The sequence below is a fragment of the Acanthaster planci genome, linkage group LG12 (assembly GCF_054643075.1).
Source record: "Acanthaster planci isolate LZ-2023a linkage group LG12, COTS_SCS, whole genome shotgun sequence".
Lineage (NCBI taxonomy): Eukaryota > Metazoa > Echinodermata > Asteroidea > Valvatida > Acanthasteridae > Acanthaster > Acanthaster planci.
In genome coordinates, this window is record NC_141788.1 from 162,380 (window position 1) to 180,849 (window position 18,470).

Below are 18,470 nucleotides of genomic sequence, written 5' to 3' on the forward strand. Positions count from 1 at the left end.
CATTCTAGTTTCAGTTTCTAAATCTGACACAAACTCCAATCTGCTTGTGTTGCATTTGTTTGTGTGCTAAACATCTCCACAGTAACACATTGCCACCTGTGATTTCCATGACACGTGGAGAGGTGACCAAAAAATCAACTAAAATGTTACAGCATCACATGCTCACCTCCAGGCTGTCCTGTCTCTGTAGAATATTCTTGACATCATCAGAAACGTTCCAGGAGCTCAGGTCACTCAACCCTGACTTTTCATCCATCTCGTCAACTGCTGATGACCTTTGACGTTGCTTAGGATACGGCTGATGTCTGGTTGTTGGGGAGTATAGCCGTGGTGATTTGTACGTTTCTTTTTGAGGAGGACCAACTGTATGAAAACAAAGGATTTGATCTTAAAATCACCTCTATATTCAAAGGTTCCCACAAGACCCTGGATATAGAGAAGCAGGTAAAGATGAGGGCCCAGGCAGGGCTCAACATCGATCTTAAAATTAACCAATAAGAACTTGTCTTTGCTCTTGTATTACAAGGATGTACCATGACTTGATTAAATAATACAAATTAATGACGTAAGTTTACCATCTTCCACTTACTGCATGACAAAGACCAGGCATAATGCTTCCTGAGTATATTCCTTACCATACACATTTTTATGCTTGTGAGTCCGCGGTGCGTCTGAGCTGAGTCTTTGTAATCGCTCAACATATGTTGTAGGTTCTCTATCTCTAGGCTTGTATCTCACGCCCACTTTAGGAGCGGGGCTGACAACATCATCTGTAATGCAAATTTTATGCAAAGATTAACAAGACATATTTCAAATATTTCAAACTCCTTTGCCACAAGGAAACTATTTCGAAGGAGATAACTGAGTCTGGAATGAAAATCAAGAAGTTTTTAGCGGTGATATTAAACACATTTTGAAGCTCCAGGTTTCTTTCTTGTTCTTGATGGGAAGTAAATGTTCTCCTTAAATTTAATTTTTTATTGCCAAGCATTCACAACTATATGCAAAATTATTTACAAATGTACAGTTCAAAGACTTTTCAAATGCGGTACTTGTAGAAAAAGCAATGGTATTGTCTCCAGAAGGGGGGCTTGAAAAAATTAATATTCAATCCATTTCAATAAATCTTGACAGAAAACTGAAACAAATCAAATAAATCAATATTGATTGATTGAAACAAATGAGAGAACGTGAAATATCAGTGAAATATTGTTGATTTCTGAATACCTACCTCGACCCATGAATGTGCCAGATAATGACTGTGTGCCAAGTTGTTCGTGATACGGTGTTGAGGACCTTGGAGTCTGCTCTGGATGAAGACCACGCCCTTCAACTTGCTGCCGACGATAAGGACCATCATCAAATGTCCCCAATGTGATTGTGCCTACACAATAAATCAAACAAGACCATCATGAAATGTCCCAATGTCACAGTGCCTACACAATAAATCAAACAGGACCATCATGAAATGTCCCAATGTCACAGTGCCTACACAACAAATCAAACAGACCATCATGAAATGTCCCAATGTCACAGTGCCTACACAATAAATCAAACAGGACCATCATGAAATGTCCCCAGTGTCACAGTGCCTACACAACAAATCAAACAGGACCATCATCAAATGTCCCCAATGTCACAGTGCCTACACAATAAATCAAACAGGACCATCATGAAATGTCCCAATGTCACAGTGCCTACACAACAAATCAAACAAGACCATCATGAAATGTCCCAATGTCACAGTGCCTACACAATAAATCAAACAGGACCATCATGAAATGTCCCAATGTCACAGTGCCTACACAACAAATCAAACAAGACCATCATGAAATGTCCCAATGTCACAGTGCCTACACAACAAATCAAACAGGACCATCATCAAATGTCCCCAATGTGATTGTGCCTACACAATAAATCAAACAAGACCATCATGAAATGTCCCAATGTCACAGTGCCTACACAATAAATCAAACAAGACCATCATGAAATGTCCCAATGTCACAGTGCCTACACAACAAATCAAACAGGACCATCATCAAATGTCCCAATGTCACAGTGCCTACACATCAAATCAAACAGGACCATCATCAAATGTCCCCAGTGTCACAGTGCCTACACAACAAATCAAACAGGACCATCATCAAATGTCCCAATGTCACAGTGCCTACACAACAAATCAAACAAGACCATCATGAAATGTCCCAATGTCACAGTGCCTACACAACAAATCAAACAGGGCCATCATGAAATGTCCCAATGTCACAGTGCCTACACATCAAATCAAACAAGACCATCATGAAATGTCCCAATGTCAAAGTGCCTACACATCAAATCAAACAGGACCATCATGAAATGTCCCAATGTGATTGTGCCTACACAACAAATCAAACAGGACCACCATGAAATGTCCGCAGTGTCATCTTGCCTACACATCAAATCAAACAAGACCATCATGAAATGTCCCCAGTGTCACAGTGCCTACACATCAAATCAAACAGGACCATCATGAAATGTCCCCAGTGTCACAGTGCCTACACAATAAATCAAACAGGACCATCATGAAATGTCCCAATGTCACAGTGCCTACACAATAAATCAAACAGGACCATCATGAAATGTCCCCATTATCATAGTGCCTAACAAAACAAATCAAACAGGACCATCATGAAATGTCCCCAGTGTCACAGTGCCTACACAACAAATCAAACAAGACCATCATGAAATGTCCCAATGTCACAGTGCCTACACAATAAATCAAACAGGACCATCATGAAATGTCCCCATTATCATAGTGCCTAACAAAACAAATCAAACAGGACCACCATGAAATGTCCCCAGTGTCACAGTGCCTACACAATAAATCAAACAGGACCATCATGAAATGTCCCCATTATCATAGTGCCTAACAAAACAAATCAAACAGGACCACCATGAAATGTCCCCAGTGTCACAGTGCCTACACAACAAATAAAACAGGACCATCATGAAATGTCCCCATTATCATCGTGCTTACACAATAAATAAAACAGGACCATCATAAAATGTCCCCAATGTGATTGTGCCTACACAACAAATCAAACAAGACCATCATGAAATGTCCCAATGTCACAGTGCCTACACAATAAATCAAACAGGACCATCATGAAATGTCCCCAGTGTCACAGTGCCTACACAACAAATCAAACAGGACCATCATCAAATGTCCCCAATGTCACAGTGCCTACACAATAAATCAAACAGGACCATCATGAAATGTCCCAATGTCACAGTGCCTACACAACAAATCAAACAAGACCATCATGAAATGTCCCAATGTCACAGTGCCTACACAATAAATCAAACAGGACCATCATGAAATGTCCCCATTATCATAGTGCCTAAACAATAAATCAAACAGGGCCATCATAAAATGTCCCCAGTGTCACAGTGCCTACACAATAAATCAAACAGGACCATCATGAAATGTCCCCATTATCATAGTGCCTAACAAAACAAATCAAACAGGACCACCATGAAATGTCCCCAGTGTCACAGTGCCTACACAACAAATCAAACAGGACCATCATGAAATGTCCCAATGTCACACTGCCTACACAATAAATCAAACAGGACCATCATGAAATGTCCCCAGTGTCACAGTGCCTACACAATAAATCAAACAGGGCCATCATAAAATGTCCCCAGTGTCACAGTGCCTACACAATAAATCAAACAGGACCATCATGAAATGTCCCCATTATCATAGTGCCTAACAAAACAAATCAAACAGGACCATCATAAAATGTCCCCAGTGTCACAGTGCCTACACAATAAATCAAACAGGACCATCATGAAATGTCCCCATTATCATAGTGCCTAACAAAACAAATCAAACAGGACCACCATGAAATGTCCCCAGTGTCACAGTGCCTAACACAACAAATCAAACAGGACCACCATGAAATGTCCCCAGTGTCACAGTGCCTACACAACAAATCAAACAGGACCATCATCAAATGTCCCCATTATCATCGTGCTTACACAATAAATAAAACAGGACCATCATCAAATGTCCCAATGTGATTGTGCCTACAAAACAAATCAAACAGGACCACCATGAAATGTCCCCAGTGTCACAGTGCCTACACAATAAATCAAACAGGACCATCATGAAATGTCCCCAGTGTCACAGTGCCTACACAATAAATCAAACAGGGCCATCATAAAATGTCCCCAGTGTCACAGTGCCTACACAATAAATCAAACAGGACCATCATGAAATGTCCCCATTATCATAGTGCCTAACAAAACAAATCAAACAGGACCACCATGAAATGTCCCCAGTGTCACAGTGCCTACACAACAAATAAAACAGGACCATCATGAAATGTCCCCATTATCATCGTGCTTACACAATAAATAAAACAGGACCATCATAAAATGTCCCCAATGTGATTGTGCCTACACAACAAATCAAACAAGACCATCATGAAATGTCCCAATGTCACAGTGCCTACACAATAAATCAAACAGGACCATCATGAAATGTCCCCAGTGTCACAGTGCCTACACAACAAATCAAACAGGACCATCATCAAATGTCCCCAATGTCACAGTGCCTACACAATAAATCAAACAGGACCATCATGAAATGTCCCAATGTCACAGTGCCTACACAACAAATCAAACAAGACCATCATGAAATGTCCCAATGTCACAGTGCCTACACAATAAATCAAACAGGACCATCATGAAATGTCCCCATTATCATAGTGCCTAAACAATAAATCAAACAGGGCCATCATAAAATGTCCCCAGTGTCACAGTGCCTACACAATAAATCAAACAGGACCATCATGAAATGTCCCCATTATCATAGTGCCTAACAAAACAAATCAAACAGGACCACCATGAAATGTCCCCAGTGTCACAGTGCCTACACAACAAATCAAACAGGACCATCATGAAATGTCCCCAGTGTCACAGTGCCTACACAACAAATCAAACAGGGCCATCATCAGATGTTCCGAAATCTCTGAAATCTACAAATGGCTTCACCACATTCAGTAACAACTACTAGAGACCACTCAGCAAATATCCCCTACCCCATTTGAAACCTCCTACCTAGGTTCCCTCTTCCACCCCCAACATACCTGTTTTAATCCTTGGAACTCTCTTCGGTCCTGTTCTTGGCCTTAGACGTGTACGGTTCCCAGACTTCTGTTGCATATCAGCTAACCTCTCACTGTAAGTCTTTAAGACTCTTGGTGAAGTGTTGTCTACAGGTTTAGATGCACCTGGTATTCTTTCAGTGCCTTTGTCAAGGAAAAATGTGCAGAATTTAAATCATGAAACTGAAAACTTCCACATTAAATATATTAAAAAAACAGAAAGTATAAAAAAGTACAAAAAATATCTTGCAACAAGATACTATATACTCTGATTGAGTATTAGAAACCATGACAACACAAATGACATAGAACAAACAAATCAAATACAAATCCACTTAGTCACATCAACAACTGCTACTCCTACAAAATTACCAATAATTCAGTGTCAATGTAGGTGTTCACTGAATTTCATTTTTTGTTGAGAATATGAAAGAGGCTTTTAACCAAGATGTAAAATCTTACAGCAAGCCTCACAAAATACAAGAAAATCACGATTGAAAAACAGCCCAAAATGTTAGGAAAATGTCGAAGGTGGAGTTGGACAATATTTCAGTCATATATCTAGATTTGAGATCTGAATATTTCCTCAGCCATAGAAGTAAACTAAATAATTATAAAAAACAAAAATCACAGCTTACCATACAATCGTTGTTTTGCCTTAAGACTTTGTGATGAAGCTTTCCTTCCACCTGACTCTCCCTTCATCTCCTGTAGCATCTCAGTGTAAGTCTTCTGTCTCCTTGTTGACCCTCGCTGCTTCCTGGTGACCTCTGGCCTTTGAACCCTGACCACCTGATCAAATGGTTTAGGTCTATAGACCTTTGCTGGTTCAGTCTTGCTTCCGTATTCCATTAAATCTCTGTCTTCCCCACTGATTTCTGAAATTCCATCTAGCATCATCAGATTACCTGAGTCTTTCAGTCCTTGACCAAGCCTATCAAATTTCTCCTTCCGTGGAATCGGACCTCTTGAACCAAGCTCCTCGGATTGCAATCTTACAGTCCAACTACCTTCCAACTCTCCATGTTCCCTCTCCAGGCTATAGCCAAGCTCTCCACCTCTAGAAATTCTTGAATCCACCCTTTCATTACTTGCTCCCTGCCTCCAAGCCTCAGACCTTCCCTTATACGCCCCACTGTCAATAAACAAGTACGTCCCCTTGTGCATCTGACTGCTTGGCAGTCTTTCAGATCTTAACGTCATCTCTGAGGTATCCATCCTACTTGATGCTCCAGTTTCCCTGGATGATTTGCCTTTCCTCTTACTGACAGATAGAGAAGCCTCCTCAGATGGAAGATGTGGTTTCTCAATGAACATCTCTGCCATGAGAGCCTTAGCTAGCTGCACTCTCTCACTGTGACTTGCTTCCATCATATCTCTGTCATCAAACAGATTAAATAAATAGAAGATCTGACCAAAGTCACACACTTTAATGAGTTAGTTCAATGAATTAGTTTTGATGAGTTAAAATGTAAGAAGCAAAGATAGTAATAAGCAATAACAGTTCAGACACTGCAGTTGAAAAATCTAAGGTTACATAATGAAACTGTTGTCCTACTTCTTCTTTCTGTCTCTTTCCTCCTCTTGTTTCCTGATTTCCTTCCATGATGAAGGAGCCTGATGACAAGAACAAACAGGGATGGTATAGCAAAAAGTGATTTAAGTAGATAACTACAGTCAGTGAGGCAATTTCTAAGTTGGCCATTAAGTCAACATGCCTACCACTATCAAACATAACATCGGTGATACTCATATCAATCGATTACTCAAAGTATTCCAAGAGAGATCAACTATTTCAGTAAGGTTTCAAAGGTAAAGAACATAGGTCTTGGTTGAATGTAGTCTTCATTAAGTTTGGATCCAGCTAATATAATCATTCAACTAAAATTCTTTCACCATTTTACTGTGAATCGGTCAGTACATGTGTCCATCTTTACATTTCATTCTCAGTTGTTTTGTCATTATTGCCTCATTCTACTAGCTGGGTTATGTTTTATGTTTCCTCTCAACACAGCACTTTGCTTTCTCCATTTTGGACATGCTTGTTTTTGGTCAGTCTGTTTATCAGTCTTTTCAATTCCCTTACAGTTCTTACCACTGCCTCACTAGCCTTAGGTTGGTAGGGCTTATGTTCCTTCTCAATCAACAGCTCTCGTTGTTTCTTATATTCAGCAAGGTTCTTAGATCGTTGTGTCAATGCCCAGTCTCTCAGTTCCTTTCTTTCTTTCTCGCTTCTCTCAGCTGGTTTCTTCCTCGACAGCCCTCTATCAGCCATATCCTCATCTTGTCTTGGTGTCCGTGGTGTACTGAGAAGTTCTCTGATCTTGTCACTGCTGAGCCATGTGTAGTCTTGCACTTCAGGCTGTGCTGTCAATCTCCTGGATTATGACATTATAGAGATTTCGTAGACATCTTGAAATTCATCCTCTCGCTACCAAGGGTTCAATCCTGCTTTACTGAGTGCTTACAAGTGACTTGTAGCTCAGACTGCAAATATTTTACAGCTATTAATCACATAACACTGTAGGGACAATTTGTCCTTGCCTGTGTTGGTACTAACAACAGCTGAACACCTAGTAGCAAGACCACTTGCTATTAAACTTATTAACCCTAACACTCCTCAGTCCTCCAACAGGTGAAGGATTGAGGAGGGTTAGGGTTAAAAGGGAAATAAAACTGTACATACAATGAGGCAAGGCGGGAAAAATGGTATTCTGTGTCCTTTATGTTGGAGGTCCTGAAGTATAAAAGGGATCAACTCAAAATGACAGAGTTTCCAGAAAAGTCCTTATCTTTTTGGTTTTTGTTACCTCTTCTGTATTTTCTTTCTTGCTGCTTTTTGTTGTTGAGTCGAGACACCCATCTTTCTTACGTCATTATCATCTCCTTCAGCAATGACCTCAGCAATGATGTCACTCACACCACTGATACCTGAGATACCTAAAGTTAAAGCAGTGTCATCTCCCCTGATAAAAGAAATTAAGGTGTTAAAATGTTATGGTCTACTCAGGTATCAAAAACCTACGCATTCTAAGGGTGGCTATAATGAGCAAGGCAATTACATGTACTTTTCTACTCCAATGTCAGCTATGAGTTCGTGAATGAATACATATGTTTGTCATTACAGTCAGGCAGCAAGGCCTGACATTTCAATCCTAACAAGATATTTTTAGTCAGGAATGCCTGATATAGAACTCTTCTAAACTGTTTCAACATTATCCAGGTCTGTTTAATAAGGCCTTGATCATGTTATGAAATTCATATAAGGCAGTCTGAATTTATAAGAAACACTGTAATGCTACCATCAATTTCTTATTAAAGGAGCAATGTCAAAGCATAGTTCTACCTGTCAATCCCTGTTACATTCCCCTCTTCCTCTGTAACCATGGAAACCATTCCAGCCACATTTTGATCGTCTCCATGCTGTTTTTCTGCCTGTCTGGAGTCCTGGCTTCTTGCACTGTCTTCATGTGCTTGAACATCTAGTGCATGAGGACAATCTACCTCGCTGTGGTCTGATAACTGGTAGCCTTTCAGTGAGTAATCTGCCTTTGGTCTGGTGTCACTAGGCACCATGGCATCAGCTAGGTTCTCCACTGTATGCAACATCTAATTTTAGGGTGTAACATTCAAAGTATTATTTAAGATGAGTGGTTTAAGAACAGGCAGGCATGTAGACAACCAGGATTATCATTACCTTCCTTTCGGTTAGTGTCAATTTTACAAATTGAAGTTTAAAAAAATGCTTTTGTTGAAAAGTCTGACACGAAGTCATTTCCAACAGTTCAATCATTTTTTGAACTTTTTACTTTTACAAGAGAGGTCATTTCAGAATATTGCCAAGTGGCTTAACATCATTTAAAAGAGAGATTTTATGAACCAAGGATTCTGTAAAGAACAAATGTAAATTAACAGTAGCTCAGGTGCCAAACCCTAAATCTATGAACTCTCAAAAACAGGTTATCTTTTTTAGTGGTTAGTATCGGAGATGGATCCATACCAGGCTTGTGTTCCTAAAATCTTGCTCAATATTGGCAGCTGATTCTTCAATGGCATTTAATTGCTGATCCATGTGGGCTAATCGTTGACTCAGTCTCTCCTTAGTGGATTGCCGTGTTGATTCACTCCGTGCCTTGTTCTGAGCAACTTGAAGACTAACAATCAAAATCAAAATGGACAGAAATTAAAACCAACAGTAACCATTTACATCTGTCATTTCCAATGAAGGAATCCTCTACAAACATCTCATCATACCAGGTTTCTTTGGTCTTTCTATCAAGAACCCTCAGAGTTACAGCATCAGGTCCTCCAGTCATCTCTGCCTCATCCTCAAACTGAACTTTAGGAGGAGTCTTCTTAGGGTGAGCGTCTTTAAGGAACAATGCATTGTAGTGCAGCTCAGCATTGGTTGGATGGGGGGTTGAGTTATCTTGAGTCTTCTCATCTGGGGGAGGGGCAGCCTGAGCAGGAGGGAGGGATGGAGACTGCTGACGATCTTTAGGAAGTGGTTCTGGAGAAGGTATGTCTCTGAGATCGATATCAACCACACTGATAAAGGAGCGACCCTTGGTTGTCTGTGCCGAATCCTAATAAACAAAAATATTGAGAATAAATGGTCCTAGATTTAAAATCAACAGACAAGTTGAGTTAGAAGTGTGTTCTGCATCAAGTCAGAATTCGGATCAAGTAGGATTCAAAACATTTGTCAGTGAAGATTCCCCAATCACATAGCCCGTCTACCACCAATAAAGAGGCCAAAAAGCCAAACCGATCACTCCAAAGCAAAGTTAGAGGACTATTTGTCCAGCCAACCTATCCCCATCCTTCCAATGAAAACAAAAACAATAGCTTTCCAAGGCTATATTTGCATATCACTATCTTTTAAACTTGGCAGCTGTAGACTAATAAAATAACAGCAATATCTGGAGCACTTTCCCACTACTTGAAGGCAAGAAAAGAAACAGTTCAAGAACAGATAAAAATCAATCAACACACCTTGCCAATCGCCTTATCCTGTATGTCTGGTTGCTTATCAGAGGTGGAGGAACCAAAGCGAAGATTGAAGAAGATATCTGGAGCCAGTATCTGACCAGTATCAGACAGACCAGTAGCTGCTGCTGTGTACTGGGAAGTAGCATCAGTAACTGTAGGTGGATCTATACCAAAGGAGGGGGGGGGGGTTGGTGTATTTAACATTCATCATTTTGATCTTTCCTTGAATCTAGTTATTATCCACTACATGTATATCAGCCATACCTGCCTTGGACATTCTCTTTATTAGGAACATTCCTGAATGCACAACAATCCTGTGGCTCATGTAACACTTTGTAGAATACTAAACTGCAACAAGTCACTAACTTCAGGAACGCTTAAGGTTTTGTGAAATATTCCTTCCAAAAAGATGGTAATACAAAACAGTTGACCTAACCACTATGTTACATCAAAATGGAACTGATACCCTTACCTACAACAATGGAGGACTGGCAAAAAGTACATTATCAACAAGAATACATGCATACAGTCTGAAAAGCAAAGCAAAATTTTATAATTTAACCAGGCATTTGCAATACCAATACTTTCACGCAAACCAATAAAAGAAACAATTCACACTGCAGTGAACAGGTTAAAGCCGTACTTACAATGAGGAAAGTCATCCTTTCCCATTGAGGTAGAAGCATTCTTTGTTTGTTTGGTTCCTGTGCTAATACCAGACTTTGGCTTAGTCTGTAATTTTTGGACGGTATCATAGTGAACCTGAGCTGCTGTCGGTAGGACTGATCTAGCATCTCTGTCCAGCAGCATGGCATCATAAGATCCTGGATAATATTAATCATAACAAGACTGCTGAATGACTCAGCCAGAGAATATGACCATCATTCATTTAGATCTTTTACAGTTTGCAACATAAGACTAACAAGAGGCCATTTGGGGAAGTCCCTGTGACTGGCTGGGTTGATTAGCCATTTTGATTCAATTGTCCATCACCAGGAAGACATTCAGTAAACTGCTACCAGTTTACTGAAGGTAAAAACTCCCTTCCCTTTCTATTTTAACCATTTTCAAAGCTTCATTGTATATTCATTGTTAGATTTTGACTATGTGGGAGCAAGACTCATTAAAAATACAAATGCTAATAAAGAGATAATTCAGAGAAAAATAATGTTTTAACACAATGAAAAACATCCTGACTTCTTACCAGGCTTAATCGCATAGCCAGTCCCTAAATCTTCTCGTCTCATAGTCTGATCTTTCCCTTCTTCATCTTCCTCATCAGAATCCGACTCATCAACCTCGGAGCTCTTTCCTGGTTTCTCTGTAGTACCCTTCGATGTCTCACCCTCCTTAAAACACACAAATTTTACGGTCCTTATTCTTACAGAGGTATTTAATTAGGAAAAACTACTCAAATGTCAGTTCCAGCAGTTTTGGCTTTGGCTAAGTGGAACAAACTACTCCCAAATGGTTTTGAATGCAAATGTTCCTGCAAATATAGTGTGTTCCCAAGCTGCCTCAACGGAAATAGTGTTTGTGACTAATTATACCAGATAGCATTCCTTTTAGAAGAGTTGGGCATTCAAATGTTTGGGATGTCTCTTTATCCTACAAATTTGTGAATATAAATATTAACCCTAAAACCCTGGGGTATGTGAAAAACTGTATTGATATTGACAGGTTCAGGATTAGAACGGTTAGATAACAAATTTGCTTTGATTGTTTCAAACAATATATCAGCTCTAACACAAGTCTTAGTGTAACAATTAGGGTATCTTGAAATGCACTGACCTTAGTTGATTCTACAAAGATAACTTTTCTCTTCTTGTCCTGGTCTACTTTAGTATCAGGAGCCACTCTTCCTTCCTCATTCTCCTGCTGTGTATCCTGTCTATTGCTGTGTAGTTTTTCACTAGGGTGAGGCTGATCTTTTTGTAGCCGTGGAGTATCTCTCAAGTTCTGAGGTACAGCATCAGGTGTGTCTCCTGATTCAGTATGAGAAGTTGTTGGTTTTTTGTCTTGCTGTTGACGTCTTCTTTGTCTGTTTGGATGAAAAGTTAAGGGTTATAAGGACTTTTAAAAGTACAAACAAAATACCTGTTGCTTAACAAAGGCTACATACATGTAGATCAACAACAGCTTAACCTGTTAAAATAACTGCATTCCCAAACAGCTCAATACACCTGAAACAGAGTGATTTGATACAATTCACTACAACCTGGGCCATTTCCAGCAGTGCACCAGAGAATGTGATCCATAATTTGCATATTGTGTTGAATACATTATTGATCTTTTACAATAAAACATTAAGGCCATTGTTCACAGTAAGGGTGTGCAAGATTTGTGTTCAAGTTTCAATGATTTGTACCTTGTAGCATTAGTGAGATCGTTCTTCAGGTCAGCATGGAGAAGGGGGATAGGTGCAAGAACCTCAGGACCACTTCTTTCCTCCCTTCTCCCCTCCATCTGTTCTCGCGTCTCTCTAGCTCTCACAGCTGGATGCTTCTCTTTCTCTTGTCTTTGCCTCTTCTCAAAGGCATTCAGCTCCTCAACAGGAACAAACTGGCTGGATTTGGCATCTGTCTTAAGTTGAAAGAGGGGCAATGGGTGCCTAGGTGGGGGAATGATGGGTGCTGTATATCTTGGCTCCATGTGGAGTAACGGGATAGGTGGAAGACTACTATCACTGTTCTGTGGTTGTTGCTGAGTGCCTGGGTGTAGCATAGATATCAAGTGCCTCACAGGGTTCTCATAAGTCGGGGGAACTAAAGGTGGGATAAAGCTACTGTTTACACCAGGGCCTGTTCGAGCAGTTTTAGGCATGACAGTCTGGGCTGCTCCTCTATTGTTAAACTGGCCAGCATATGGTGCTGTGTTACTCATCTGTTGGTGATGGTACGTAATACCTCGATGCTGTTGGGCATTATCATGTACCCTCTTGTGGGTGCTTGTCAGGGAAGGTCCAACACTCTGTGACACACCAATTCCCTGGGGTGGGGGAGGGTATCTAATCCCTGCACTACCCAAGGCTCCCTGCGCTAGTTTCTCAGGGGGTACTGTAAGTAGCAGTGGAACCTGCAGGGTATATTTCAGTGTTGACGTGTAGTTTGGTGGTGGAATACGATGTTCTTGGTTTGATTGTGTGGCATGAACATTGTTTGAGATGCTATTTTCCACACTTGGCCCAGAATGCATCCCATAAAGGTAGGCATTTGGCATGGAATCACCAACATTACCCTCAAAATCCTTCAAGCTCAGCCGAGACATCACAGATTCATCATCTCCCACTGATGCAGCAATTCTTCTGGCTGATGTATTCTTGAAGTCCTGATGTCTTACATCATTTGGTGTGCTATGATGATCAGGCTTAAAGTCACTCCTATCAAAGTTTCTGACTGGTACATCAGTTGCTGACGGTACTGGTTTAGACTGGTTTAAACCAGCCATGTCCTGCTCTGACTGCACAACATGTACATCAGTTCCTATCCCTATGCTTTTCAAATTTCTCCCCCTTCTGTCTTGTGACACATCAGAAGAAGTCTGCTCTTTGTGTAAAGATGAAGGCACACTCACAACCCCATGCCATGTTTGCATCAGTGGAGATGGTGCCTGAGTCTCTGCATCAATACCTTGGTTAGCAGGTAACTGAGTTGTGGTGCCACACCTTCCAGCACTATCTCTATTCAATGATCCTTCAGTGGTTGGCAGGTGAGGTTCAGGCTGGACTGAATCCGATTCAGTCTGCTGTACTTTGCTTCTAACTCCAAGTGGCTGTGACAAGTCTGAGGAAGCCAGATTTGTATGCAAATCCCTGTTGGCAAGACTCCCAGAGTTTGTCTTGTTTTTCTGCCCAAAATAAAGAAGAACAAGAATTCAAGTTTTCTATAACATGGATCCAAAATGTATGGTGAAATACTGCACACAAGAGTTTCCAAAATGATCAAATAGATAGGAAATTTCACACTGTGCATCTTTCCCACTGCTTCCTCTCCAACCCTTCCCCAAAACAAACACTTTTAACAAAATATGAAATTAATCAGTGCTTAACAGATTAATCTAATAACTATTTTCACTTCCCAATATCTTACATGTACCTCCATCATTCTCATGAATTCTTCCCGGACAATTCTCTTAACGTCTTCATTCTTCATGTCCAGATTCAAAGACTTGGAGCTCTCATCAAGGCTTTTGAGCTGACGCGGCAAGGTGTCATTTTTCCTACCATCTGCTTTGGGAGAGTCTGGCATTCCTTTCTTTGTGTCTATCAGCCAATTTGATGGCTCTTCAACTTCATCTAGAGAACTAATATCCAATGTACTGCTAGAATTGCTGTCAGTGTAGTAAAACACATCATTGGTGATGATGCCTCTTGTTGACACCCTGTTGTCTCTTATAGACTGTGGAGAATGACTCAAATCTCTCATAGCTTTCTTCCTTCTGTCTTCAGATGATTCAGTATCAATTTCCTCTTGTGCATTGATTGCCTGTGATGTTGTCACATTCACTGATGAGTCACTGGCATCTGACAGTTCTGTGGAATTTCTCCTGACTCTCCTTGCAGCTTGCTGTGTCTTCCGTCTTGCTTCCTTGAAGACGTCAGGGCTTTGGGCTCTCAATAAAAACTGAGTAATAAGCTCCTTGTTTGCTGATAAATGTCTTGGTGATGTTCTGCGATGTTCTTCAGTCACCTCTGGAAGCTGCCTCCTCTTTTTTGGCCTAGCACTGATCGTCTCTTGTTTCACTTCATCAAGACTTGGACTCCCAATTTCCTTCATCTTCTTCTCCTTGATGTTTTTTTTGATCCGTTCTTTTTTTTCCAACTTCCTCCTATCATCATCATCATCAGTATCTGTATCAATCTTCGTAATCATTTTCTTTGATGCTCTCTTTGTTTTAGATTTTCTCAATCTCTCAGCACCAGGTTCTTCCTCTGCGACATTTACTTTGTCTCTGTCATTCTTTCGCTGTCCTTTTCTTAAGTTTCCAATATGAGCCTGTTGTACCTTGCCCGATTGAACAAGTGGTTCAAAAGGCAAGGTAACACTCCCTCCCTGTGCTATCGTAACAGTAACAGAGGAATCAGGAACTGATTGTTCCTCAAACAAGTCCAAGTAATACAGGTGATGGATCAACCATAAGCTATTCAACACCAGCTGTTGCGGTAATCGGACTCTCAAAACTGCTTTAGATTCATCCCCATGCTCCTGAGTTTGTGCATAAACAGCCAATTGCCTCTCAGCCCATCTTCCAAACCATTGCAACATCTCAGCTTTGCTTTTGTTTGCCTCACCAAGATTCAACACCACAGAGGAGTACGGTTGTAAGACACCCTCTTTGGATGAAGGAGGTTTTACTTTGTATTTTTGAGAGGGTGAGGTCTTTTCTTTATTTGGATCGACTGAGTTCAGGCTGCTACGACTGCCATGTTTCTGGAGTGAAATCAATTGTGGACTTTCTCCAATGTGATCAGGTTTGTGATGAAACATACTCTTGCTCCTAATGTGCCTGCTCTGATTTTCATCTCTAGCCTCATCTTTGAAGTTATCAGTCAAGGTGTCCTTACTTGCCATCCATGACTTAATCAAGGTAGAGGAATCTAATTCCACTGTAGGAAGCTTGGTGTTAACGGACATCCTTCTAATAACAGACCCAAATTCCTTTTGTCTTAACTCGGAAGAGTATGCTTTGATCAGTGGCAGCTTAGGTTTGCTAGAAAAGGGGGCATTATCTTGAACAATCTTGCCAAATGCCACGAGGAAGAATGTCTCCAAGAAGTCCAGATATCCCGGAGTGCTTTCAAACTCTCTTGAACCAACAATTGGATACTGAGTGCCTTCCTGCTTTGAACCAGTTGCTGTTTTATCTCTCTTGCCATCTGCACTGCCAAGATTCTTCTTTACTGTCACAGAAGCACCTGTTTCCAATTCTCGTACATCTCCTTTGACATCTTGTTGTTCTGCTTCCTTTGGAGGATCTTTCTCAGACAACTCCTCAAACACCTGCAGCTCACACATCCCTATTTCCACCTTCCTGTTACTCACAGTCATATTCCTCAGCTTGCACTGATATCGATAATGACTGTGAAGCGTCTCGTATCTGACAACTCGCTTATTCTCCTTCCCAGCATCGGTAGACATCTTTACCACCTTTCGATCAGATTTTTCCCGTTTTCGTTTCAGTTTCACCATTAGACGCTGGAATTTCTCTTGAAGGAGTGGAGAAAGGTTTTCCATATTACCATGGAAGTGGCGGGCAAGGATAGCTACTGTTTTCTTAGTAGGAGTAAGCTCTGAGACAGCTGTTAGTAGGATGTCTTGGACCTCCTCTTCAAGATTCAGAAAGGATGAGAAAGGATGAAGATTGTCTGCCCACATCAAGATGTCTTCAAGGAGTTCACCATGTTTAGCAACTTCTGCATTATTCTGGGGCTGTCCAAAAAAAAAATCATTTAAAAATTGAAAGTAAACTAACTAAAAATAATCAAAATCAAAGTGTAAAATTCTATCCTTGGAGATAATTGTTCTAAGATTGTTTATTCATAATTAAATATCTTTCAAAAGACAGATTTTTCAGGTGTGCCCAAATCACTTAACTGTCTTAAGCTTTTTGGTCCATTTCATTTGTACATATAACTCACAAGATGACACATCAGCTGGATTTCTTTAAATTCAATCACATGGTTGGAAACAAACGTCTTGTATACTGGTATATTTCAACATATCTCACCTTAACATGCAGTGACCGCTCACGACTGGCCTGGTACTTCCGTACAGCTAGAGTGAGTTTATCACGCGAGTGTAACATCCACACAGTACAACATAAGTCACGGAATACTCGAAGTAGCTCAACAGTGCAAGGAGGAAGACTAAGAGAATCAATGCCAGTCTTGAGAAGATCCACAGGGAACCGGGCGTGGTCCACCAAAACACTAGGGATTGGTATTGGGCAAATTTTCTGGAGATAAAAACAAAATATAGATACAGACATCTTGTCAGTAAGTATCTGTTTTCTGTGCCGAGATTCTTCACTAATGAGCTGATTTTAGGGATCATATATATGTACTTCAACTGATGACTATGTCATGAATCAGTGGACAATCCTAAACAAAATGTGAAATCTGTGAACTGGTACTATGGTACACAATAATGTGAAACTGGATGAACTGGATAAAGAAAGCCATGTATGAAATGAACATGCAAAAGCTCGCACTGCCTGAATTATGAAAAAATGAAAGCCAATTCATAATAAATGCTACAGGGCATAAACATTATACATCAACATGTAAAGTACACACACATGTAAATGCACAATTTATGATTTCTACCCAAATTGTACAATGCACGTACATGTAGCTATTTCTACAAAGATCCTAAAAGAAAAGGTCAAAAATTTAAATCCTGCAGCTGCAGCCTGGCATAGGAAAAGTAACTTAAGCTTTGGATCAAAATGGACGATTTAGAAAAAATAATATGGTTCAATTTTCATTTCTAAATATGTTAATTTCTTGATGCTTTTACTCTCACCTTCCTTCTCGCATCAACAGTTAACAGTAAGTCCAACTGTTGGACATACCATCGTGCACAAGGCAAGCTACACTTGGCTGAGTTAAGAACCAGCATGATGAGTTGAATCACATCATTGACTTCACGTCTCAAACTACTCTCATACAACACTTCTTCTGGATCAGAATCCTAAAATAAGTAGGAAAAAAATTCTGAAAAGATACAACATATCAAGATACAACAAAAGAAAAGTAACATTGACAAATTGGCAGATTGCCAGCACAGGGCAAGAAAGTATGGCACTCTAGAGGTTCCATGTTCCACCACTGTACCTGCCAATTTTCTTTGTTCAACCCAAATTAATTGTTTTTGTTAGCAAAGAATGCTGATGTCTGGATACGATTGGATAGCTCATAATACTGGAATTAGAGACCAAATGTTTCCTGCTTAAAGCCAAATACATACAAAAGGTTTTTTTATAATTAAATATCATACAAGTTTGTGACAGGTGTTGTGAAATCATTTTTCACAGGTTTGACTTCCAAAAATGACAAATCAAGGGAGCAATCGTTTCTCCAACTACTAAAAACTGAGCAATAAGTTCTATTTGCTCAGATTCAAGAATCCTCTTGCTACCATCTGTGACTATATTATACATGTACATGTACTATTATTTGTTTGGACTCCATTACAGTCAATAAAGATTATAAAATTGATCTTTGAATTTAGTGTTTTTTACAAGCAAAGCCTGCATCAGAAATGAAATCAATTCAGGACTTAGTACTTGACCTGATTCATACTCAGTAATACTGAACCTCATTCT

General features: G+C 40.1%; 1 protein-coding gene across 1 annotated transcript in view; it reads right to left on the minus strand.

The window, feature by feature from the left end:
- The window catches only part of LOC110985791 (uncharacterized), a 45,302-nt gene that overhangs the window by 5,143 nt on the left and 21,689 nt on the right, over window positions 1-18,470 (minus strand). The window contains exons 16-34 of the mRNA XM_087144278.1: window positions 17,669-17,836; window positions 16,872-17,099; window positions 14,240-16,573; window positions 12,514-13,991; window positions 11,937-12,186; window positions 11,350-11,494; window positions 10,793-10,969; window positions 10,149-10,309; window positions 9,408-9,739; window positions 9,154-9,307; window positions 8,500-8,762; window positions 7,964-8,119; window positions 7,249-7,531; window positions 6,712-6,770; window positions 5,792-6,531; window positions 5,136-5,297; window positions 1,232-1,384; window positions 636-770; window positions 167-363 (exon numbers count right to left, since the gene is read on the minus strand). Of these exons, the coding sequence (XP_087000404.1) occupies window positions 167-363; window positions 636-770; window positions 1,232-1,384; window positions 5,136-5,297; window positions 5,792-6,531; window positions 6,712-6,770; window positions 7,249-7,531; window positions 7,964-8,119; window positions 8,500-8,762; window positions 9,154-9,307; window positions 9,408-9,739; window positions 10,149-10,309; window positions 10,793-10,969; window positions 11,350-11,494; window positions 11,937-12,186; window positions 12,514-13,991; window positions 14,240-16,573; window positions 16,872-17,099; window positions 17,669-17,836 (7,575 nt within the window). The remainder of the gene's footprint in view (window positions 1-166; window positions 364-635; window positions 771-1,231; window positions 1,385-5,135; window positions 5,298-5,791; window positions 6,532-6,711; window positions 6,771-7,248; window positions 7,532-7,963; window positions 8,120-8,499; window positions 8,763-9,153; window positions 9,308-9,407; window positions 9,740-10,148; window positions 10,310-10,792; window positions 10,970-11,349; window positions 11,495-11,936; window positions 12,187-12,513; window positions 13,992-14,239; window positions 16,574-16,871; window positions 17,100-17,668; window positions 17,837-18,470) is intronic.